Source organism: Chiloscyllium plagiosum, chromosome 21 (genome assembly GCF_004010195.1).
Source record: "Chiloscyllium plagiosum isolate BGI_BamShark_2017 chromosome 21, ASM401019v2, whole genome shotgun sequence".
Classification (NCBI taxonomy): Eukaryota; Metazoa; Chordata; class Chondrichthyes; order Orectolobiformes; family Hemiscylliidae; genus Chiloscyllium; species Chiloscyllium plagiosum.
The window spans coordinates 52,575,922-52,600,741 of NC_057730.1; the positions used below are offsets into that span (position 1 = coordinate 52,575,922).

The 24,820-nt window shown below is 41.0% G+C and overlaps 1 protein-coding gene across 1 annotated transcript in view; it reads left to right on the top strand.

Annotated features, from left to right (window-relative positions):
• The window catches only part of dcun1d3 (defective in cullin neddylation 1 domain containing 3), a 43,826-nt gene extending 24,639 nt beyond the window's left edge, over positions 1 to 19,187 (top strand). The window contains exons 2-4 of the mRNA XM_043712087.1: positions 4,370 to 4,452; positions 11,923 to 12,455; positions 16,669 to 19,187. Of these exons, the coding sequence (XP_043568022.1) occupies positions 12,022 to 12,455; positions 16,669 to 17,188 (954 nt within the window). The 5' untranslated portion in view covers positions 4,370 to 4,452; positions 11,923 to 12,021 and the 3' untranslated portion in view covers positions 17,189 to 19,187. The remainder of the gene's footprint in view (positions 1 to 4,369; positions 4,453 to 11,922; positions 12,456 to 16,668) is intronic.
• The last annotated feature ends 5,633 nt before the right edge of the window (positions 19,188 to 24,820 follow it).

Here is a 24,820-nt window from a genome sequence, read left to right on the forward strand (position 1 = left end):
ACTGCTGAGTGGTTAGCAGTGTTTAGTTTGCAGTTCTGAATCCTGACCCTCGCCTGAAATGTAATTGATTTTCTTCATTCATGGGACTTGGGTACCGTGGGCTGGGCCAGCATTTGCTGTCCATCCTTATTTGTCCATTGAACTGTGTTGTGACCTTGACCATTTCAGAGGGCAGTCAAGATCAGAGTGGGTGCTGGAAAAGCACAACAGGTCAGGTAGCATCCGAGGAGCAGGAAAATTTGACGTTTCGGGCAAAAGCCCTTCATCAGGAATGAGCTTTTGGGGAATGATGAAGCGCTTTTGTCTGAAATGTTGATTTTTTTTTTTCTCTGCTCCTCGGATGCTGCCTGACCTGCTGTGCTCTTCCAGCACCACACTAATCTTGACTCTCATCTCCAGCATCTGCAGTACCCACTTTGCCCATTTCTGAGGGCAGCTAAGAGTCAAATGCATTGCTGTGGGTCTGGAGTTACCTGTAGGCCAGCTAAATAAGGATGGCATATTTCCTTACATAAATGACATTAGGCTGCTTTGTTCCCTCCATAGAAATAGTTAGATTTTTTTTTTCCACCTTTTTACTGGCTTGTTTTTTTTATACGTACTTTCCAAGCATGTCACAATTGAATTGAAATATTGCATTTATAATCTCCCAACTGAGCAGTCTTTGTTAAATGCTCTCTCAAATTGTTGTTTGCAGAAGATTTACAGGGGCTGTTTGATAACAATCATAAGGGGTCTTCATGTGATTTTTCCCTATTTAGCAAGTCTATAATATTGTAATAGGGCTTGTATGGCACAGTGATAGTGTGCCCTACCTTTAGGCTAGAAGGTCTGGGCTGTCATGTCCCACCTGATTCAGAGATTTGTCATGACCTCTGTGTAGGTTGATTGAAAATATCTATATACAAAAGTACATATTATAATGGTAACATCCCTGAAATTGTTGGGTAAAAAGTGTATTGGTTTAATTAAGAGACGTTAAATATTTCTGCTCAGTGAAAATTTTATTTTTTGGTTTTACATTATCCCCTACTTCTGATTCATCCAGAACTACTGTTACTGATTTGGAGTCAGTGGGCTGGATCTGTCTTCGATAAGAACCTAGCTATAATTTCTCAAGGATGTATCTGCATTTAGTCCTCAATTCCATTGGAAAGGAAAATATTTTAATTGTAATTTTTTTGCCCAGATTTGCAGTTTTGAGTGTTGAAGTGATCTTGGTGCATTATGATACTCTTTTCTGGAACAGTGCGTGTAAATAGTTAGATCAGTTACATTAGAGTATAAATGCAGTGAAATGGCTCTGCCTTGGTTGTGTTGGGTTGCTTTGACATTCTGCAGGGTTGAATCATCCTTCAGAACAATGGGCTTCAGAACAATAATTTCAAATAATGTCTGAATGCTTTCAGATTATTCCTATGAAGCAGATGTCTACGACAGAAGGAATCGTGACCATAGTTTACTGGATACCAAAGTCTATTCTAAAGGAAATGGTATTAACAGCTGTTGCACAACACATTTTGTTCCTGTTGAAAATGGTGCTGACTTTGAATGTTAATCAAGTAAAATCATATTTGGTTCCAATTGTAGATATGCATTTTTTTATTTAGCCTGAGCACTCAACTAAGTACTAAATTAGGTACTGATACAGAATTTGTTGTTTATTAAATTTAACTTGGTTAGCCTTCTCAATGTCTTTTTTAATAAGACCCAGTTCTATTGTAGACTATAAGTCAGTACCTATGCTTTGTGCCAATGAGTTGTGACCAAGCAATGTACAGTTTGTGATGAATATTCTTGAAGAAAAAATACTCCATCAAAAAATGTCAATGAAGTGTGACTACACTGTAAACCCTGTACAGGAGAAATTCTTGATGCATTTGTGGGGAAGGTAGATAGGGAAAGCAACAATAGATTACTCGCCTGATTATTAGATGACAGGTAATGGGACAAGACTTGTGTGATCAGCATGGATAGTGGGTTATCTGGTCTCTTTATTGTATGTAGCTCCAACCATGAAATTATTTGAAGCACTTCTTTTTATAAAGTATCTACTACTACAAAAATAACAGTGTATTAATGTGTAGCAGTGAAATCTCTAATTCAGAATAAATTGGATTATCCACTCTGGCATGGTGTTTCCCTTGCACAATGAACAGACATGAGTGTGATTTTGTTTCTGATCCAACCTGGTTTAATTTTCACACTGTGGTTAACAGTACTTGATATATGACCTTTTCAAGAAGTGCTGTAATATTGATAATCTAATAGCAAAGATGTACTGTAACAATTCGCCAGTCAGTTTCAGTTCCAAATATGGTTTCTTAATTGAGTCACTGAGCCAGGCTGGCAGAAATCAGAATGTGTTGCTAAATTTGTCTTCAGCTGCTACACAGGAAAGACGTCATGTTTAGCATTTGAATAATGTTTAGCCTGCAGTAGGTTAGAAACACCCAAATAATATAGACAAACGATAGTCATTTGTAAGAACAGATCAGTTTTCTAGTCATATACTGTAGAACAAATGACCGATTAAATTTCACCATGCGTCTTTTTTGTCAGTTTTTGTAAGTCTCATGTAAAGCTGAAGATGAATGTTAATACATTTTCTGGTGAACTAAATCATTTGAAAATAGTTATGTCAATGAATGAGTGAAGAATGAGCCTAAAATATTGCAGCAAATGTATTTAAATCAATCAAAATGCCACGGCTGTAAGTCTCAAGGATGCTCTATTCACCCATTGCTGTTGTTTATTATCAAAACAAACAGTGAATTATATGGGGAAATGAGAAATCTGGGTTCTTTCTGAGTGATTTTTTTTCTGTCAGTGTATTTTGCCTAAAGGTTTTAGCTCCTTAACTGGTTGATCTTCCATAAGGGTTGGTGGCATTCTCCTCCAAGTTTTGCTTCTACCTACAGCATTCTTTTCAGGTTTGTCAGGAGATTCTGACACACACAAGTGCAGTACTGGGGGAGTACCATATTGTCAGAGATGCTGTCATCTTGTTGCAATGTAACATTGCCTGTTGTGATGTTGTTTGAAAAACTGAATCTTGTTCATGCCTGGTCAACATTCCTCTCTTGATAAACATTACCAACAAATACATGAACAGCTTATTTATCTTATTCCTAATTGTGGAATATTTGCCATGGTCAAAATAGTTTGCTGAACCTAAATGTAAATTCATTGTCTGTGAAGCATTTTGAGATACTGAAAAGACCTAACTGGCATTGCATAATTGGAACTCTTTCTTAATTCTGTGCATTAGAAAAATGTTCAATTTTTGGTTTAATTACCACCTGAGTTCCAATGACTAATTGCTGGCTAATCATTGAGAGAGAGTCAATACATCATACCTACCTTTTCTAAACTCTGAACTGCAAAGCCTATTTTATTAAGAATGTGAGAAATAGGAGGAGGTGACCATTCAGCCCATCAAGTCTGCTCCACCATTCAACATGATCATGGCTAACCTGGAGTTTCAACTCCATATGCTCTTCATATCCTTCAATTCCCTGCAAGCTCAGGATCCTTGTCCACAATCTTCTGCCATCAAGAATTCCAAAAGTCAACACCCCTTTGAGTGAAGAAATCTCTCCTTGTCCCAATGCTAACTGATCTAGCTCCTTACCTTGAAACTGTGCTTTCCTTATTCTAAATTTTCCAGCCAAGGGAAAAAAGCACCTTGATGGCTGCCCTCCCAAACCCTTCACAAAACGATTCCTCTCTAAACATCAGAAGATTGGTCAAATTTACTCCACCTTGCACCTTTTCATCCAAATAATAAATTTAGTGACACTCTAGTTACTGCTTCCAGTGTAAGTCTACCTTTCCTTAAATATGGAGGTCAAATTTGCACACAGTATTCAGTTGTTTTTACCAAAGTCTACGGTTAAAAGTTCAAATGCATGTGTGATTTTCGTATAAGTAGCATATAAATAGTTAACCGATGCTAATGTCCGTTTCAGGCTGAAAAGCCTCTGCAATACTTTTAATCTGTCATCAATGCCTGAATTGAACTATTGGGGACTGTGTTCTTTCTACAAATAACAAGGCATGTGCATTAATCAAACTCTTCTAAAAATTCACACCTTATTGACAACAACCTCTCCATGCATGCAGATAGTTGTCCAAAATAGTTGTGGTCCACAATGGTTATGGCCATTAATAGTTCAGTAACAAATAGTGAAAGAAGGACTTGGAGTACAATTATGGCACATTTTTCCAAATGTTTTCCAAATATAGAAGTCCTAATTCTGTAGCAGTAAGACTGAGCACACTCTAAATATTAATATAATACCTTATGAATACTAGAAGAAAGATGAGGCTTTTTAAAATGTTGACATTTTTTTCCATTTGATTTTAGAGTTCCGTGTGCTGATGTCGTAACTGTGTGTACAACAAACAGATATGCTACAGAGACCATCTGCAACTGCTGCGTTTATTTCTGTAAGTACAGATGTTTGTATCTATACTGTGCTTTCCAATTCGTTTGACCTGAGGTGTATTTTCTGTGTGCTTGTACACAAGCTAACTACATTTATTTTGGGATAGGTTTTCTGTGGAGACCCTCCAAAGCTAATTTTTGTCCTTATTTGACAATTATGCTGTGGATGTCTCCTGTCCACATGACCTTTTGAATAAATGACATTTGGTGCATAGAGTCAGAGATGTACAGCACAGAAACAGACCCTTTGGTCCTACTTGTCCACACCAACCATTTATCCTAAATTAATCTAATCCCATTTGCCAGCACTTGGCCTATATCGCTCCAAACCCTTCCTATACATATATCCATCCAGATGCCTTTTAAATGTTGTAGTTGTACCCAGCCTCTGGCAGCTCATTCCACACACGCTTGGTGTGAAAAATTTGCCCCTTAGGTCCCTTTCAAATCTTTTCCCTCTCACCCTAAACCTATGCCCTTTAGTTCTGGGCTCCCCCACTACAGGAAAAAGACCTTGTCTACTCACCCTATCCATGCTCCTCACAGTTTTATAAACCTCTATAAGGTCACCCCTCAGCCTCCAGGGGAAACACCCCCAGCGTATTCAGCCTCTCCCTGTAGCTCAAACCATCTGACCCTGGCAACATCCTTTTAAATCTTTTTTTTTTTTTTGAACCCTTTCAAGTATTGAACAGTCAGGTTCCCATTTACTCATTTATCAACCATTCAGAAGTCCTCTTTGTGAAACCTGAAGACGTGTTCAATTACAGCATAAAACGTGGGAGCATAATTAGACCATTTGGTCCAATGAGTCTATCCTGCCATTCGATCGTGGCTGATGTGTTTCTCACACTTTTGTTTTTCCCCTGCCTTCTCCCTGTATCCTTTGATCCTCTTACTAATCAAGAGCTGCACCATCTCTATCTTAAATGCACTCAGTGCCTTGGCCTCCATAGCCTCTTGTGGCAATGGGTTCCACAGATTCACCGCGGTCTGGCTGAAGAAATTCCACCCCATTTCAGATCTAAAAGGTCGTCCCTTCACTGAGTTGTGCCCTTGGTCCCTAGTGTCTCCTGTTAGTGGAAACGTCTTTTCCATGTTGACTCTATCCAGGCCTCTCTGTATTCTGCAAGTTTCAGTCAGATCTATCTAAACTCCAATGAGAATTCAAATGCTTCTGACATGACAAGCCCTTCATCTCTGGGATCATTCTTGTAAACCTCCTTTGAACCCTCTCCAAGGCCATCGCACCTTTCTTTAGCTATGGAGCCCAAAATTGCTCGCAATATTTCAAATATAGTTTGGCCAGAGCCTTAACAGTACAATGCTGTTTGTGTTATTTAATTTGGGATCTTATGGTCAAAACATTTGGTCGTTAAATTTCAACATTTAATTTATTGGGGAAAGGTCCAGGCCAACATTTTAATTCTGATGTAATTGCAGGTCACTAAATGGCACTGTTTTACTTGTTCACCAGCTCTACCTCCTGATTTTGATTTTGTTACCTTTTTGATGTACATTAGAATATTCTTTTAGCCAATTTGAAAGGAAATCAGGTTGCTTCCACTGTCCAATTCTAGTTTGGAGATGTGGTAAACGAGCCAACATCAGAGCATGAGTTAAGTTGACTTCTACCATTTGCTGATAGTCCACTGCATCGGTGCAAGTGGCCACCACTAAACCTTTCAGACACACGCAACCCTCCATGTTGTGTGACATTGCCACCATTAGCTTGAGAGCAGATCTATCAGCTGAAATTGAGCATCCATGAAAACTTTGCTGGCAGCTTATAACTTTGTCTCATCCCAATCGTTAATCCTAGAGCCTGTTATATCACTGACATAGCTGTAGCTGAGAGCTGCATGCATGCTAAACAGTAAAATGGCTAAAATGAAACGGAATACTGGGGAACAAGCCTGGCATTAAAGTAGATAAACAATTAGGAAGGCAAATGGTGTATTGGCCATTTACAAGAGGATTTAAGCTTAGAAGCTAGGATATCTAACTGTAGTTGTACAGGCCCTTGGTGAGGCCACACCTGGAATATTGTGTGCAGTTTTGGTCTCACTACCTAAGAAAAGATATACTTGTTTTAGAGTGCAGTGGAGTTTCGCTGATACCGGGATGGTAGGATTGTCCTATATGGTTTGACTGGGTTGGTATTTACTCAAGAGGGACTTGATTCGAACAGAGCTAGACTAATTAGATGCAGGGAGGTGTTTCCCTGGGTGGGAGTCTAGAATGAGGAGACTTAATCTCAGTATATGGGGTAGACTATTTAGGGTTGAGATGAGGGCAGTGTCGAGATTGTGGTGCTGGAAAAGCACAGCAGTCAGGCAGCAACTGAGGAGCAGGAGAATAGACGTCTCAGGCATAAGCCCTTCGTCGGAAATCAATGTGAAGATGACTGCCCTTATTCTTGAGGTGAAGCCAGTCACCTTCACTCAACTGTGTGGAATTTTCCTTTGCCAGAGGGTCAGTCACTGAATATATTCAAGAAAGAGATTAATAATGTTTTAGATTTTAATGACATCCATCAGTATGTGGGTAGAGTGGGAGTGTGATATTGAGATGGAGGATCAGCCACAATCACATTGAATGACGGAACAGTTTCGAAGGGCCAAATGGCTTACTGCTCCTAGCCAGTTCAGTTGGTAGTGGTCCTACTGAGCCCTGCTTTGTGGGAGACATTGCAGTCTTCCACCTAAAGTACTTTTTCCCCTTGCTGCCCTCTGAGAGGTATTCAACATGGTGGGGTGTGCAGTGATGGGTTAAGAGAGTTGCAAGAATGTGATTCCCTTGCCCTGTTTGGCCTTCTGCCATGAGGTTTCATGAGGTCTGGTGTCAATGTTCAGGACTTGTATGACCACTCTCTCCTAACTGTGTACCCCACTGTGCTTCCACCTCTGCTGAGTCTGTTCTGCCAATGGGATGACAAGGAATAGTGATAGTGCTGTCTAGGACAGAACCATACTCATGGAATCATAGCTTCTAGCCCTGGTCTGTGGGACCGCTCTCCCAATTTTGTCACAAGCTGTTACACCTCAGTGAACAAGGCTTAATGTCTGTAACAGTGAAGCAGTGCCTCTGGCTAAATTGTTCTTGAAGAGCAAAAATGGGGTGGAGGAGGCAAATGTAATCATTCTTCTTGAAAATGTGAGGGTAGGAAAGAGTGAGTTCTTTGCAAATCAAATGGTTTTGTTCTGGGATGCTTCTGGGGAAACTGTTTGGGATGTCTACAGCACAGCAAAAGAATGGCAGACTTCAACTTCAGGGTTTCTACATTAATTTGTTTGTGCTAATCTTTTAGATTGCAGTCAGACTTAAGAGGGTTAATAACAGTGAACATTGACAGTTGTCAAAAACTTGCCAAAGGATGTTGGTGAGGCCACGTTTGGAGTACTGTGTGCAGTGCTGGTCGCCCTGCTATACGATGGATATTATTAAATTGGAGAGGCTTCAGAAAGTATTTACCAGGATGTTGCCAGGACTTGAAGATTTACAACTATGTGAATAGGCTGGGACTTCTTTCCTGGAGCGCAAGAGGCAGAGGGGTGACTAGAGGTTTATAAAATCACGAGGGGCATGTATAGGGTGAATAGCAAAGATCTTTCCAGTAGGGTAGGAAACTTCAAAACTAGGGGGCATATTTTTAAGGTGAAAGGATAAATATTTAAAAGGGACCTTAGGGGCAACTTTTTCACACAGCGTGGTTTGTATGTGGAATGAACTGCTGGAGGAAATGGTAGATGCAGGTACAGTTACAAATATTTAAAATACATAGGTTCATAAATAGGAAGGGTTTAGAGCGATATGGGCCAAGTGCAGGAAAGTGGGACTAGTTTAGTTTGGGAAACTTGGTCAGCAGGGACCAAAGGGTCTGATTCTGTACGCTGACTCTGAGCTCCCAGATGTTGGTCAGGTGAACTTTGCAGCGTCAACCATCACAGTTTCTGGTACTTGTATCAATATCATGGACACCATCCACTTTCATTCCTTTCTTTGGACTTTGAAGTGGTTTGGTACAATTGAATGGCATGCTGGGCCATTTCAGAAGGCAGATAAGAGTCAACCACATTACTGTATAGTATACCAGACCACAGCAATAACGTGGAAAATTGTCATGAAATTTTGGGAAAAAAAATCCAGAGATTTGATGTTGCACAATTGAAATTAAGTTTCTGGGCAACAATTAGCATACTTAGTACGAGGAGAGAGATTGCACAATAAAGTGGGAGTTACTGTTTTCCGGACTGAGTGAGTTAAAACTAGTTTTAATCTCCAGAACAAGTAGGGGTGGGCAATAAGTGCTGGTGCAGCCAATGCCACCCACCACCTATGAATGAATAAAAACAAAGCCCCGGCAGCAGCTTGTAACGCGTGTATTGAGAAACACCAGGTGTTCCTTACGTCCTGATGCAACTGATGGGTGTCGCCAGGTTGGATGGCTGAGAAATGAGAGAATGATGCTTCACCATTCCTTAAAAGGAGGTTTCCTCAGCTGCTCGACCGCACGTGCTAAGATTACAGCCTTGTTAACTGGAAATCAACCACAGTGCTGTATTCCACTAATTCAACTGAATTTGTGGCATTAGAGTATTAGTTACTTAATGCAGGGGAATGATTAAAAACATGCATCACAGAGGCTATTTGGCCCATTGTTTCTGTGTTCCCTCATAGAAAGTATAGGGGTACCTAGTTCCTCAGCCTCTTTGTACTTTGTCCATCAATGCCCCTTTTGTTAAAATTATTTGTGGATTTGTCTTCCATCAATTTTTCAAGTAGAACATTCCTGATCCTGATATTTCCTAAATGGAAAAATTCTCCTGGTCTAGGATTGTCTTGAGGAAAGTTCAAGCAGATTAACCCTCTGTTTGTAAGAATGAGAGAGGAGTCTAAAACCTAGATCAGTTTCAGTACATTAACTGCTATTTTCATGTCATCTTAGAAGGGGCATATTAACGATGCTTGATAAGGAAGTGGTGGAGGGCTATAAGGGCCTGTGTTCTGTGCACCTCTATGACCCCATGTTGGGTAGATGAATTTGGAAGGCTCTACTTATCAAGATTTACGATCATAACTCAATGGTATGCAATAACTTTGGTAGAATTGGTTATGAACCTTGGAAGTTGAGGTCTAAATGTGTTGTAAGTTGAGAGCTGTGTTTGCCAGGGAGAAGGGAATGATTCTTGGATAACCATATTTTCAGTTGTGCGGATGAGAATTTTTCTTTTATGTCAGAAGAGGTAAGAATATCTACTGGCTTGTTTGTGGGAAAGAAATAAAATAAGGTACACCTGACCCTAATACAAATGGTAAACAGTGCAGTTGATGGTATACTGCTTCCAGCTAGTTCAAGTAGAATTGTTGATCTAAAGTTTCGAGGAGAAAGTGAGGTCTGCAGATGCTGGAGACCTCAATTGTGGATTCCTGAAGAAGGGCCTGTGCCCGAAACGTCGAATCTCCTGTTCCCTGGATGCTGCCTGACCTGCTGTGCTGTTCCAGCAATAAAGTTTCAACTTTGATCTAAAGTTTCAACTTGAAGGTAGAATTGTTCATTTGCTCATTTTGATTCTTCAGATGTTTAATTTTGCAGGAAGACTTTGTTAATAAAGTCTTGTGTGTGAACTCTTATCCTGAATGGATAAGAGACTCCTAAATGGTCACCGTTCCCTTGAAGCAGATTCCTGATCACACTTGGCCGTAGCAATTTATTAGGTAAAAACAATGACTGCAGATGCTGGAAACCAGACTTTGGATTAGTGGTGCTGGAAGAGCACAGCAGTTCAGGCAGCATCCGAGGAGCAGCAAAATCAGGAATGATGAAGGGCTTTTGCCCGAAACGTCGATTTTGCTGCTCCTCGGATGCTGCCTGAACTGCTGTGCTCTTCCAGCACCACTAATCCAAAAAACGTAGCAATTTATTATTTATTGTGAAGTTCCCTCTAGTTTGGCGAGGAAACCATTGATAATGAATGCAGAACTTATCATGTTTGGCTCGTCCTTTTGTTTTAAGTTAGCCTGTCCAGGGTTGTAATGATTCACCTCTGGAGCAGGTGGGACTTGAACAAAGACCGCCTGGCTCAGAAATTGGGATTCTGTGCCACAAGATCCTCTGTTCTTCTTTAAACTGGTATGAAGATTGCTGTTAGGTGTCTGGTCAGAGTTTGTGGCAGTCAGTTACTTTGGTTTATTGTGGAATCATAGAAATCCTACAGTGTGGAAGCAGGCCATTCAGCCCATTGAGTACATGCTGATCTTCCAAAGAGCATCCCACCTCGAACCACCCTCTACCCTATCCCTGTAGCCTGGCATTTTCCATGGCCAATCCACCCTAACCTGCACATCTTTGGACTGTGGGAGGAAACTGGAGCACCCGGAGGAAACGCATGCAGACACAGAGAATGTGCAAATACTATATATCACCCAAGGCTGAAATCGAACCCGGATCCCTGGTGCAGTGAGGCAACAGTGTTAACCACTGAGCCACCTTCGTGCCATGATTGTTTCTGTCTGTCTACCTGTTACCCTTCACACTGAGTATGGCCTACTCCTGAAGTGCTTATTATCGAAGTGATTTTCATCTCAGGTTTGCCTACAATATATCATCATGCTTTAGTTGAAAAAATACATGACTTCACATCAAAAAATATCTGTAGAAACAGTGGAAAGCTAGTGGGAAATTTGTGTACTTTTCTAAATATAGATACTTATTAAAGAATAAGATAGCATTTCTTTGCTGTTTTCAGTAATCATACAAATGAATGTTGGGATTTAAATTGTGATCTGGTGTTCCTTATTCTGGTCCCCTATACTTTTGTATTGGTGTTCTCCTGACAGCCATGCTAACTATCTACCATGTTACAGACTTGCCTTTGGCTTTCTGCTTTTAGCTGCAGAAGGAGAAACTGTTACAGTCAACCCTGAGACAGATATTCATTCTCATCATCCTCAAAATCCTTCTGTTGGACTTGTGATCAGTTCATTTTTGCTACAAGAACTGACAGCCATCTGCAAAGGCAGTAACTGTGTAAAACCCCCAAGCCACTGGCTGTCAAAGCACTTATCTTTCAAAAACAAGTCACAACTGCCTTTTTTTCACTTTCGTTAACATATGTTATTACTTAAAATTTTTAGTTATTTGTTGTTTAGAAGATGGAGTCATCTTCATAAAGAAACTTCGCTATTTATGAATTGAAAACAATCGAAATTTAGTTTTAGATGGAGACCCAAACTCAAGGTTCCCTCTGCTAGCAAGGATTGAGTTTCCAATGGCCTATGATTCAGCTTTGCTAGCAGAGGGAAACTTGAGTTTGGGTCTCCATCTAAAACTAAATTTGTTGTTTTGGAGATTGTTGTATTTGTGATATGATGTGTGTCTTAAAAGGCTCTTTTTACAAGGTGGGAACTACAAGCATAAAATGGTCATTTAAAGCTACCCAGTTCAATGTTGCAATCGTTTTGTTTTTCAGTTTCTTTGTAAACAGCATTCCTGATGCCAAGTTGAAGTGTATGGAGCAGCAACGGAGTGTCACTGGAAGGGGACTGCTTTAGAGCTGCAGTTGAGAAACATGGGCCAGTGTGTCACCAAGTGCAGAAACCCCCCTTCATCTCTGGGCAGTAAAACTGGAGATAAAGAATCTGGGAGCAAATCACATGTTAAGAAAACTGCCAGCCCTGGTGAAGAATTTAGCTCGATGTGTGCAAAAGCTTCTGGTGATATACTTGCCAATGGAACAAAGAAAACTGATGTAGTGGAATCAACCCAGCCCCAACTCACTCACTCTGGAGACAGTAAAAAAGAAGAATCGTTTTCATATCATGAGGAGTTCTCTCTTAAGCGTGCCGAAGAATTGTTTAGCAGGTATAAAGACGCTCATGAGGATGCCATCTTAGAGGAGGGCATGGAGTGGTTTTGCAATGACCTTTCTGTGGATCCTACTGAGTTCATAGTGTTGTTGTTAGCGTGGAAATTTCAAGCAGCTACTATGTGCAAGTTTACCAGGTAAGATGTTTGGATCACTACTGCAGTGATACTGTAAATGGCCATGCTGGTTTGAATGCAGACAATGTGAGGTAAAATGCTGTGTTCATGCGAGATGTGGTTACATCAATCTGTCAGCAATAGGCAAGAGAGACCGTGCAGAAGTGATTTGTCACAGCTTGGTTTGGCGAGCTGCTTTCTCAGCACTATGATTTTGCTTGAACAGCCCCAAAATGAATGAAAAATGGGAGAAAGTGAGGACTGAAGATCAGAGCCGAGAGTGTGGTGCAAGAAAAGCACAGCCGGTCAGGCAGCATCCGAGGAGCAGGAGAATCGACATTTCAGGCATAAGCCCTTCATCACCTTATTGGGATTGTATTGTAGACCCCCTAATAGTCAGCGGGAAATTGAGAAACAAATCTGTAAGGAGATTTCAGTTATCTGTAAGAATAATAGGGTGGTTACAGTAGAGGAGTTTAACTGCCACAGTCTTAAGGGTTTAGATGGAAAGGAATTTAAGTGTGTACAGCAAAATGTTTCTGATTCAGTTTGTGAATGTACCTACAAGAGAAGGTGCAAAACTTGACCTACTCTTGGAAAATAAAGCAGGGTAGGTGACTGAGATGTCAGTGGGGGAGCACTTTGGGGCCAGTGACCATAATGCTATTAGTTTTAAAATAGTGATGCAAAAGGATAGACCGGATTTAAAAGTTGAGTTTCTAAATTGGAGGAAGGCTAATTTTGACGGTATTAGGCAAGAACACTCAAAAGCTGATTGAGGGCAGATGTTCGCAGGTAAAGGGACGGTTGGGAAATGGGAAGCCTTCAGAAATGAGATAACAAGAATCCAGAGAAAGTATATTCCTGTCAGGGTGAAAGGAAAGGCAGGTACGTGTAGGGAATGCTGGATGACTAAAGAAATTGAGGGTGTGGTTAAGAAAAAGAAGGAAGCGTATGTCAGGTATAGACAGGATAGATCGAGTGAATCCTTAGAGTATAAAGGAAGCACGGGTATACTTAAGAGGGAAATGAAGAGGGCAAAAACGGGCCATGAGGTAGCTTTGGCAAATAGAATTAAGAGAATCCAAAGGGTTGTTACAAATACATTAAGGACAAAGGAGTAACTAGGGAGAGAATAGGGCCCCTCAAAGATCAGCAAGGCGGCCTTTGTATGGAGCTACAGGAGATGGGGCAGGTACTAAATGAGTATTTTGCATCAGTGTTTACTGTAGAGAAGGACATGGAAGATAGTGTTGGGGGGTGTAGGTGGTGACATCTTGAAAAATGACCATATTATAGAGGTGGTGGTGCTGGATGTCTTGAAATGCATAAAAGTTACCAGGAACTATATGGACTATCTATATGGACTTCAGTAAGGCATTTGACAAGGTTCCTCATGGTAGACTGATGAGGTTTACCCTATAACTTTGTGGGAAGCTGGGAAGTGATTGCTGGGCCTCTTGCTGAGATATTTGTATCATCGATAGTCACAGGTGAGGTGCCAGAAGACTGGAGGTTGGCTAATGTGGTTGCCACTATTTAAGAAAGGTGATAAGGAAAAGCCAGGGAACTATAGATTGGTGAGCCTGACATCGGTGGTGGGCAAGTTTCTGGAGGGAATCCTGAGGGACAGGATTTACACCTATTTGGAAAGACAAGGACTGATTAAGGATAGTCAGCATGGCTTTGTGCGTGGGAAGTCATGTCTCTCGAACTTGAGTTTTTTGAAGTAGTAACAAAGAGGATTGATGAGGGCAGAGCGGTGGATGTGATCTATATGGACTTCAGTAAGGCATTCAACAAGGTTCCCCATGGGAGACTGGTTAGCAAGGTTAGCTCTCACGGAATACAGGGTGAACTAGCCATTTGGATACAGAACTGGCTCAAAGGTAGAAGACAGAGGGTGGTGGTGGAGGGTTGCTTTTCAGGCTGGAGGCCTGTGACCAGTGGAGTGCCACAAGGATCGGTGCTGGGCCCTCTACTTTTCATCATTTATACAAATGATTTGGATGTGAACATAGGAGGTATAATTCGTAAGTTTCTAGGTGACACCAAAATTGGAGATGAAGTGGACAGTGAAGAAGGTTACCTCAGATTACAATGGGATCTTGATCAGATAGTCCAATGGGCTGAGAAGTGGCAGATGGAGTTTAATTTAGATAAGTGCAAAGTGCTGAATTTTGGAAACGCAAATCTTAGCAGGACGTATACATTTAATAGTAAGGTCCTAGGGAATGTTGCTGAACAATGAACCTCCACTCCAAGGTGTCTCAGTTCCTTGAAAGTAGAGTCACAGGTAGATAGGATAGTGAAGAAGGCATTTGGTATGCTATTCTATATTGGTCAGAGTATTGAGTATAGGAGCTGGAAGATCATGTTGCGGATGTACAGGACATTGGTTAGTCCACTTTTGGAATACTGTGTGCAATTTTGGTCTCCTTCCTATCGGAAGGATGTTGTGAAACTTGAAAGGGTTCAGAAAAGATTTACAAGGATGTTGCCAGGGTTGGAGGATTTGAGCTACAGGGAGAGGCTGAACAGGTTGGGGATGTTTTCCCTGGAGCATCAGAGGCTGAGTGGTGACCTTATAGAGGTTTACAAAATCCTGAGGGGCATGGATAGGATAAATAGTCAGGGTCTTTTCCCTGGGGTGGGGGAGTCCAGAACTAGAGGGCATAGGTTTAGGGTGAGAGGGGAAAGATATAAAAGGGACCTAAGGGGCAGCGTTTTCAGAGGGTGGTGCGTGTGTGGAATGAGCTGCCAGAGGAAGTGGTGGAGGCATCATGGGTATATGAATAGGAAGGGTTTGGAGGGATATAGGCCGAGTGCTGGCAGGTGGGACTAGATTGGGTTAGAATATCTGGTTGGCATGGACGAGTTGGACCGAAGGGTCTGTTTCCATGTTGTATATCTCTGACTCTGGCATACAATTGATTGTTTTGTGATCTTGTGCAGGGTTTTGGCTTACAGCAGTGACTATATTTCAAACATTACTTCATTTTTGTGAAGCACTTTGAGAACTGCCAACATTGCGAAGGGTGCTATGCAAATACAAGTTCATTCTTAATGTCATCTGAGTTTGGCAGACTCCATATACAGAGAGAGTGGAACTTAATGATATTCACCTCCATAGGATCCAATAATATTTAAACCTTTTCATTGTCTTCAGCTGTTCAGAAAGGGACAGACGATAATTAAGGGAACAAAGCTCAATTCATTCAATTACCCAGTGAAATCTGGTTCTGTATTCAACCACAGAAAAAAATCCAACATTGTTTTTGTGTAATTCACCAACTAATTTTGTTTCTGCTATTTTCAGCACACGCGAGAATTTCAAAAATTCAGAAATAAATTGCTGGGTTTTTACATTATTTGTTTTCCTGTGTAGTAACACTCCATCTGAATGGAATGCACACTATTATTTGAAAAAAAGATATATTAAAAAATCATTGAAATTGATAACTTTGGTATAAGTCAAAAAGTTGAAGAAGGTCTGAGAGAGAAAAGGATGATTTGATTTGATGTGAACCTGATATTTACAAAATTTAGTGTTTTACTAGGTGAGTTGGACTTGCGTATGTTGTATAATGGACACTAGTAACTCTTGATAGTCGATACTTGAGGTAGAATCCCTATAGTGTGGAAGCAGGCCATTCAACCCATCGAGGCTGCATCAACCCTCAATATCTCACCCAGACCCAGCCCCCACCCTATCCCTGTAACCCCACATTTCCCACGGCTGATCCACCTGAGCAGCACATCCCTGAACACTATGGGCAATTTAGCAGAGCCAGTCCACCCTGACCTGCAGAACTTTGGACTGTGGCAAGAAACCAGAGGACCCAGGGAAACCCACATAGACACAGAGAATGTGCAAACGCCACACAGATGGTCGCCCGAGGTTGGAATTGAACTGGAGTCCCTGGCACTGTGAGGCAGCAGTGCTAACCACTGAGTCACCATGCCACCCTATTCACAATACTCCAGCATTTTCATTTGCATAATCATTCATCAATGCAATTAGGAGACTAAAATTCTGAAATCTGTTTGCCCGGTTATTAAGTTAAAGCCATTCTGTTAATGTAACTGTGATGGCAATTGTGTTAAATAAAAATGTGTTGCCTCTATTAAAAGGTAATTGCATTAAAAGCATCAGAAACTCTTAATTCATACACAAACTTTTCAACTGGTTCAAGATGTTCTAATTAATTCCTTTCCCCTCCTTTTACTACAGGAAAGAATTTGTTGAGGGGTGCAAGGCATTAAATGCAGACAGTATTGATGGAATCCGTGCCAGATTCCCAAGCCTTATGAATGAAGCCAAAGTTGAGGACAAGTTCAAGGATTTGTATCGATTTACGTTTCAGTTTGGGCTGGACTCTGAGGAAGGTCAGCGATCGCTACGGAGGGAAATAGCTGTTGCTCTTTGGAAACTGGTGTTCACACAGAACGTACCTTTCATATTGGACCAGTGGCTGAGCTTCTTAACTGAAAACCCACCCGGAATAAAGGGAATCTCTCGAGATACGTGGAATATGTTCTTGAATTTTATTCAGGTGATAGGTCCCGATCTTACAAACTACAGCGAAGATGAGGCCTGGCCAAGCCTGTTTGACACATTTGTAGAGTGGGAAATGGAGCGGCGAAGGAAAGAAGGGCTGGCTGAAGAACCGTTACACTTAGTTACAGAGGCTGCAAATGTGGAAATGTTAGGACAAATTGCTACAGACTACCAAGTAACAGATGATGAGTAGTGAGCAATAACAGAAACTGACAGCATATGTAGTTTACTGCTCCTCACCACCCTCAATTGCCTTGTTGCTAAAAGGGCTCCAAGATGCTGTAATAATTTATAGGCACTTTTTAAGCAATTGGGTAATACCTTTTTTAAAATGCTTGTTCACAAAAGTATGCAGTAATTCACTATTTGCCCTAACAAAAGCAGCATCCGTTTCAGCCTTTGAATATTACGGGTGTGAAGTAGTTTGACATCATTACTGCAGAGTTTTGTCTTTGCTTCTATAATTGTGGTGTTTCATGAAATTCCTTGGTTTAAAAAGGTGAGTAGTGCCAGAGCTCATTTTGACAAAGTGAACGAATGAGCGAGGGAGGGGTGGCAGCTGCTGCTGTGTATGATGCTGTTTGTAGCTGTGGAAACAGTAGAAAATGAAAGACAGTATTAAACATTTACCAGTTTACTGATCAAGAATTGGAGAGGTGCTGTGGCGTTCAAAGTTGCAGGACTTCTGCAGTTCTTCAAGCAGCCATGCAGTTTTTCAGTACGTTAAGCTGGTAGCTGGGTTAGCACTGTGCTGTTGTATGTACGCTGTACTGGTACCAGGGTTTGCAGTACATGTACACAGTTCACATGTGTGCTCACATCTGTAAAGTTTGTTTCCTTGTGTGCACTTGATAAGCACCTGGGTTCTTTCAAAGCCCCTCCGCCCCGAGATAAAATCACAGTGATCTGGAATCTTTAGCTAAAAGCATTGGGTTTCAGCTTGTTAAGTTTACAATCCATTGTTACAATTGAGATAGTGCCACTGGTTTGCGCACATGATGATATTAACCAAAACCAGTTCACTTTGGGGCACAAAATGTGCATTTATGTAGATTGCACCTGCAGGTACCATAAATGCCCCACCAATGATTTTTGCCTCATTTACTAGTGAGTTCAAAGAGATACCTTTCTGAATAAAATCAAATCTATGGCTGCCTTAGCATCTCACTGGAGGGAACATCATTTCTACCAAGGTATGTCAAGGTGGCTTGCTCACAAAGCTGATTGCACTATTTTAGTCTTGGCACAGATTTAACACCAAGTATTCATGAAGCAATAGGCAGCAGGGCATAAAGGAATGGAATCAGTCCTGCAAATACTGTTGCCTTAACTAAAATCAACTGAAATGTGATTTATTTTTTCTTGAATTTATTACTGAACTACAGCTTTTTATTAATCTGAGGTTTGGCTTTTTTTCCTCCAGTGTCCCTTCAAGTTTTGTGAAAATTCAAAAATGTCCATTTTACTGTATTTTTGTTACAAGAGAAATTTATAGTTGAGTGACATGTGGAAGTGTGCTTGTGACCCTCCATGTCCTATTGCATTCTGCAACCTTTGGTGTGTTACATCCGTTGAGTGTATCTCTCACTGATTTTTACAAATGCATCAGACAACTGGTTTCTAGCTTAAAACAGGAGAAAAAAAGACACTTTTTCTATTTTAATTTTCCTCTTCAAAGTTATTCCAGGACTTTGGACCTTGTCTGACTGTCCTCTTTGGATTACAAGATCTTCCGTCCTTGGATTTTACACAGAATTGACTACACTGAATTTTCTGTAACAGGATTACAAATTTAATTCTTAAAACTCTGGTATATAATCTGTGCATTTAGCTTGTGCTACAATGTATATTTTATAGGATAAGTTTTGGTGCTTTCACTTCTGGGCTGCAGTTCTGTGGTCTGTGGGGTGGTTGTGAGTCTTGATGGCTTGTTTAGTTGTGTTGACACACTTAAGATGCTTTCATTTCTCTTTCTGAAATTTCCTGTCCCACCCTTCCATCACTTGTAGGTAATTTACTGAAATGAACAATGTTTTGCTAATGGTGTGTTTCTACCAATACACTGTCTTGTTACCATCAATTGTACATTTTATGTATTCAGATATTGTATAAATAATGGATTTATTTAAAGTTGAAATGCTTTGTATGTTTTACGTACTGATTATTTTCCAATTAAAAGAGTCAATTGTATTCTTAGCAACCTTTGTGCATTTTTGTCTTTAAAACAATTTTGATGGACTGATGCAGGTTGGGATGTCAGACAGGTTAAAGAAAGATTTGTGTTCAAGTTGATAGCCTCCTCCCCTCCTTCTCCCTGAATCTACAGACGAGTGAATATATCTTGCAAAAGCAAAATACTCTAGTTGCTGGAAGTTTGGAACAAAAGAATGTGGAAAATACTGCACAGAATCCACCAGATGTGTTAAGCGAGAAGCAAAGTTTGTATTTTATCAATGACTATTCATTAGTGCTGGGAAAAGTAAGATGTAATGAGTTTTGAGCAAGTGATAGGAAGGCATGATGGAGTGGGCAGAAGCAAAAGGAAGGTGCTGTAATAGGGTGGAGGATAGATTTAAATGACAAAAGGAATAATGGTGAAAATTTGTGCTGGATGGAGCAACCTTCACTTGAGTAATGGAAGTAGACCATTTGGCCCATTGAGTCCACTTTGCCATCCAAGTGATCACTGCTGATGTGGTAATCCTCAACTCCACCTGCCTGGATATTCCCCATAAACCTTGAATAGGGGCATTGAACATTTCCAACAAGAGAATCTAACCATTACCCCCTGACAGGTAGTAGTATAATTATTACTGAAATTCCCCCCCTCCCCCAGCAACCAACATCCTGGGGATTATCATTGACTAGATACTGAGTCAAATGCTGGGAATCCTGTTGCAAGTACATCACCCCTACCCCGAAAAGCCTGTCCACCAGCTTTCCACTTGCCTGGAAGGATGCATCTCAAACAATACTCTGACATCATCCAGTACACACAAACTTGCTTAATTGGCACCACATCCACATTCAAACTCTTCACGATCAATGCTCTGTAGCAGCAGTGTACAGCATCTGCAGAGATTCACCAAGGCTCCTTAGCACCTACCAAATATGAAGGACAAGGACAGTAGAGACATGCCAATGTGCCCCTACCTTGTGAGTGAATAAAAAGAATGTGACTCCTAATATTGACGAATGGCACCAAGAAGTGACAAAAACTTGACCAATTCCATTGGAACTAGTTTAGATATGGAATGTCCAGTGGTAGTGAATGAAAGGAGGCAGTGAGTTGACCACACTTCAATTGCAACCATTTCCTGGAATATCCCTCAACCATCAAGTAGGATGTTGAGAAGGAGAGTGGGGCAGCACAGGGGCTAAGTGGTTAGCACTGCTGCCTCACAATGCCAGGGACCTGGGTTTGTTTCCAGCCTCTGGCGACTGTGTGAAGTTTGCACATTCTTCCTGTCTTTGCGTGGGTTTCCTTCCACGATCCAAAGATGTGCAGGTTAGGTGAATTGGCCAGGCTCGATTAGCACACAAGAACTAGGAGCAGGCTGTCTGGCTCTTCGAGCCTGCTCCACCACTCAATAAGACCATGGCTAATCTTTTCGTGGATTCAGCTCCACTTATGTGTTTTCACCATATCCCTTACTTTTTTGAAAAATAAAAGGAATTATCTACCTTAGCTTTAAAAGCAATTACTGAAGTAGCGTCAACTACTTGCCTGAAGGAATTCCATAGATTAACCACCCTCTGGGTGAAGAAGTTCCTTCTCCATTCTGTTCTAAACCTGCTTCCTCTAATCTTGAGGCCATGCCCTCTTGTACTAATCTCACCTACCAGCGGAAACATCCTCTCTGTTTCCATTTTATCGATTCCCTTCATAATTTAAAATATTTCTATAATATCCTCCCTCATTCTTGTGAATTCCAACGAATGTAATCCCAGTCTACTCCATCTCTCCTCATAAACTAACCCCCTCAACTCCAGAATCTACTCAGTGAACCTTCTCTGCACCCCCTCCATTGCCAGTGCGTCCTTAACGAGACCAAATCTGCACACCGTACTCCAGGTGTGGTTTCATCTGCACCCTGTACAGCTGTAACATTACCTTTGTATTTAAACTCAATCCCTTTAGCAATGAAGGACAAAATTCCATTTGCCTTCCTAATTACTTGTTGTACCTGCAGACCAACCTTCTGTGATTCATGCACAAGGACACCCAGGTCCCTCTGCAAATCAGCACGCTGCAACTTTTTACCATTCAAGTAATCTATTTTGCTGATACTCCTACCAAAATATGACTTCACATTTACTAACATTGTATTCCATCTGCCAGACCTTTGCCCACTCAATCTCTGTGTTCCTCTGCAACATTTCACAGTCCTCTGCACACTTTGGTCTGCTACTCATCGGAAAGGTTTTCTACCATACACAGGGTCCCCAACTCCAAATCATCTATACACATTGTAAATAATTGTGGTCCCAACAGTGATCCCTGAGGCACACCCCTAGTTACTGATTGCCAGCCCAAATAGCAGTCATTTATCCCCACTCTTTGCTTTCTGTCAGACAATCAATCCTCTATCCATGCTAATAATCTACCTGTAATGGCATGCATTCCTATCTTATGTAGCAGCCTCTTGTGTGGCACTTTGTCAAAGGCCTTTTGGAAATCCAGGTACACCACATCCACTGGGTCCCCATTGTCCACCTTGCTTGAAATGTCTTCATAGAATTCCAAAAGATTTGTGAAGCATGACCCGCCCTTCATGAACCAATGCTGCATCTGTACAATGGGGCAATTTCTATTGAGATGCCCTGCTTTTCTTTCTTGATTCCAGCATCTTCCCCACTACAGAAGTTAGATTCATTGGTCTGTAATTCCCCATCTTTTGTCTATTTTCATTTTTAAACAGTGGTGTCACATTTGCGCAGCCCCAGCAGATTGGAAAATAATGAGACCAGTGAACTTTGGAAAATTACCGCCAGTTCGCCTTCTATTTCTCCCACCATCTCTTTTACTACCCTGGGATGCTTTCCATCAGGGCCAGGAGACGGATCTATCCTTAGCTCCATTAGCTTACCGAACACTAACTCTTCCATAATAATAATTGTTTCCAGGTCCTCATCCACTTTAGCCACTCTTTTTTTCATTTTATATATTTATAGAAACTTTTGCTATCTATCTTTATATTCTGTGCTAGTCTTTTTTCTTGTACTCTATCTTACTTTTCTTTCTAGCTTTTTGTGGCTTTCTGTTAACCTTTAAAGTTTTTCCAATCTTCTAGATTCTTGCTGTTTTTGGCCACTTTGTATGCCCATAATGTTCAGGGGTATGGGGGTTAGGTGGATTAGTCAGGGGTAAATACTGTATAGGATAATAGGGTTGGGGAATGGGTTGGGGTGGGTTCCTGTTTGGAGGATCAGTATGGACTACTTGGGCTGAAGGGCCAGTTTCCACACTGTAGAGATTCTATTCTATGAAATGGTAGCCAGGCAAGAGAGCTGTTTTGACATTTTCATCTTTTGTTTTCATTTCACGTTTGAATCGTTAATTCTTCTTGTCCTATTCTTCCATTCTTAATAAACCTGTATTGTGTTGAAATGGCTTGCCAAGCTTTGGACTAGCCAAAGCAGCCCAGTCTGAATGTTAGGGTATTTCCTATTTATTCATGGATTGCGACATTGCTGGCAGAATTATTGATTGACTTGAGAATGTGGTGGTGAGCCTCAGATTGAAATAAATTGGATAGCAGTAGTGTTATGAATTTTGGTGAATCACCCTTGATTCTGTAACACCTTGTCAACACTGAGGACAGTTAAATCTAGACTGAGTAATATGTCTGGCATAGGCTATTAAGCAGAGGTTCGAATCCTCTGCACTGTATGGGGAGGGGGGTGGGGGAGGGAAGGAGAGAAGAAGAGGGGGGTGTGTGGTTGAGATTAACCCCAGTACCCCGCAGAAGACTCGAGTTCCCTTGGGGTGGGGGGTTGACTGAAGGTCAAGTCCACTGGGGTAGGTTGAATTGAGGTTAGAGTCCTCTGCAGTATGCTGAGCTTCGAGCTGTGTGTGTTTAAGCGGGATTTGAGTTTGTGTTTAACTGGGGTTTGGGTTGTGTGTTTATTTGGGGTACAAGCCCCTGTGAGGAGTAAAGTGAGAAAGAGGTTAAAGTCCCCTAGTGATGAAATTGGAGGCTCTGCAAGTCTTTGTTCTGACAGAAGAGAATGGCTTGGATTGTGGCACCATGCGGTCGGCTGCAAGGGCTCTCTCTTTTGAGAAGTGTAATTTCAGTGGGAGGATGCAAAAAAACCCGAGAAACGCTGAAATTAAGGTTGTACTAATAGTTGGGTTGAAAAAGGAAGGTTTCAGTGTAAATGCTAAGAGTGTTTGATGTTTAAAAATTTTGGTTTGTTAAAATTCTGGTTCAGAAAATCCTTTCAAGTAACTGTTTTCCCTTGTTTGAAGCAGGGTCTCAATTCAGTGTGTTTTGTGGGCTGTGTAATAAAGCAGATTTGTTTGTGTGTTGAAATTGTCCAACATTTTTAAAATGTCCTTTTTAAAATTATCAAATTTGTAACCTTAAACCAAATTGATGGAGTGCCTTGAGCCCCTGATTTGTTTGAAAGTCGACAAGGCCTTTAAAAAAAAGGTTGGGTCAGTGGTCATGCTTTAGCCAGATAAGAGTATGGTCTTAAAATATCTTTGCTACTGCTGTGTTTTTAATGCAGTGTTCACAAAGAGGGCATTTTTAGTTTGATGTTTTGTTAAGTTCTAATATTCTCTAAACCTTGAGACTGAGCTGTTTAAATTCTGTTAATTATTAAGACTTCATTGGCCCTCTTTGTATTGCAAACCAAAGAATATTGACCTCTACCAAAGTTGCCACTATAATTCAAAATGTTTTATTTGGGAAGTTTCATTTGGAGAACATATTTTAGTATATTCTGCATTTGTTTCCCATGAATACTTGAGATTTAAATCTGAAGTGGAACTACCTCTTCAATTGCTAAAGCACAGGAAACATTTTGTTGTTTTCTTGCTGTTCCAGACTTTTGAAATACTTATCCTGACAGCTTTCACACTGATACTTGGCTAATTTGTTAAAGGAAAATAATTTTTGAATAACCTGAATGGAGGCACCTGAGGGTTTGATCTTAGGACCATTGATTGTTGTTTATAATTGACTGAATTGTTTAGACAGTACAACTTAGAAGTTTATGGATTGTATAAAACTTGATAATGTCATAAACAGTGAACAGAGTAACAGACTTCAACACGACTGGGAATGTTGAAATAGGCAGACAATTAAATATGTGACTGTCTTCATACTGATAATCCACTTTGGTAGGAAGGAACGAGAGAAGAAATGCAAAGATACTTTCAACAGCGAACATCGTCTCGAGTTTTTTCATGCCTTCGGACCACCGTCCATCCCTCCCCAGTCATGAGCAGGAGAAATGAAGAAGTTAACTACTGTGAAGTGGTTGGTATGTTTATTGTCAGTGGCCTTCCTAAACCACCTGAGCATAGAGATGTACAGCATGGAAACAGACCCTTTGGTCCAACCCGTCCAGATATCCCAACCCAATCTAGTCCCACATGCCAGCACCTGGCCCTTAACCCTCCAAACCCTTCCTATTCATATACCCATCCAAATGCCTCTTAAATGTTGCAATTGTACCGGCCTCCACCACATCCTCTGGCAGCTCATTCCATACACATACCACCCTGTGTGAAAAAGTTGCCCCTTAGGTCTCTTTTATATCTTTCCCCTCTCACCCTAAACCTATGCCCTCTAGTTCTGGACTCCCTGACCCC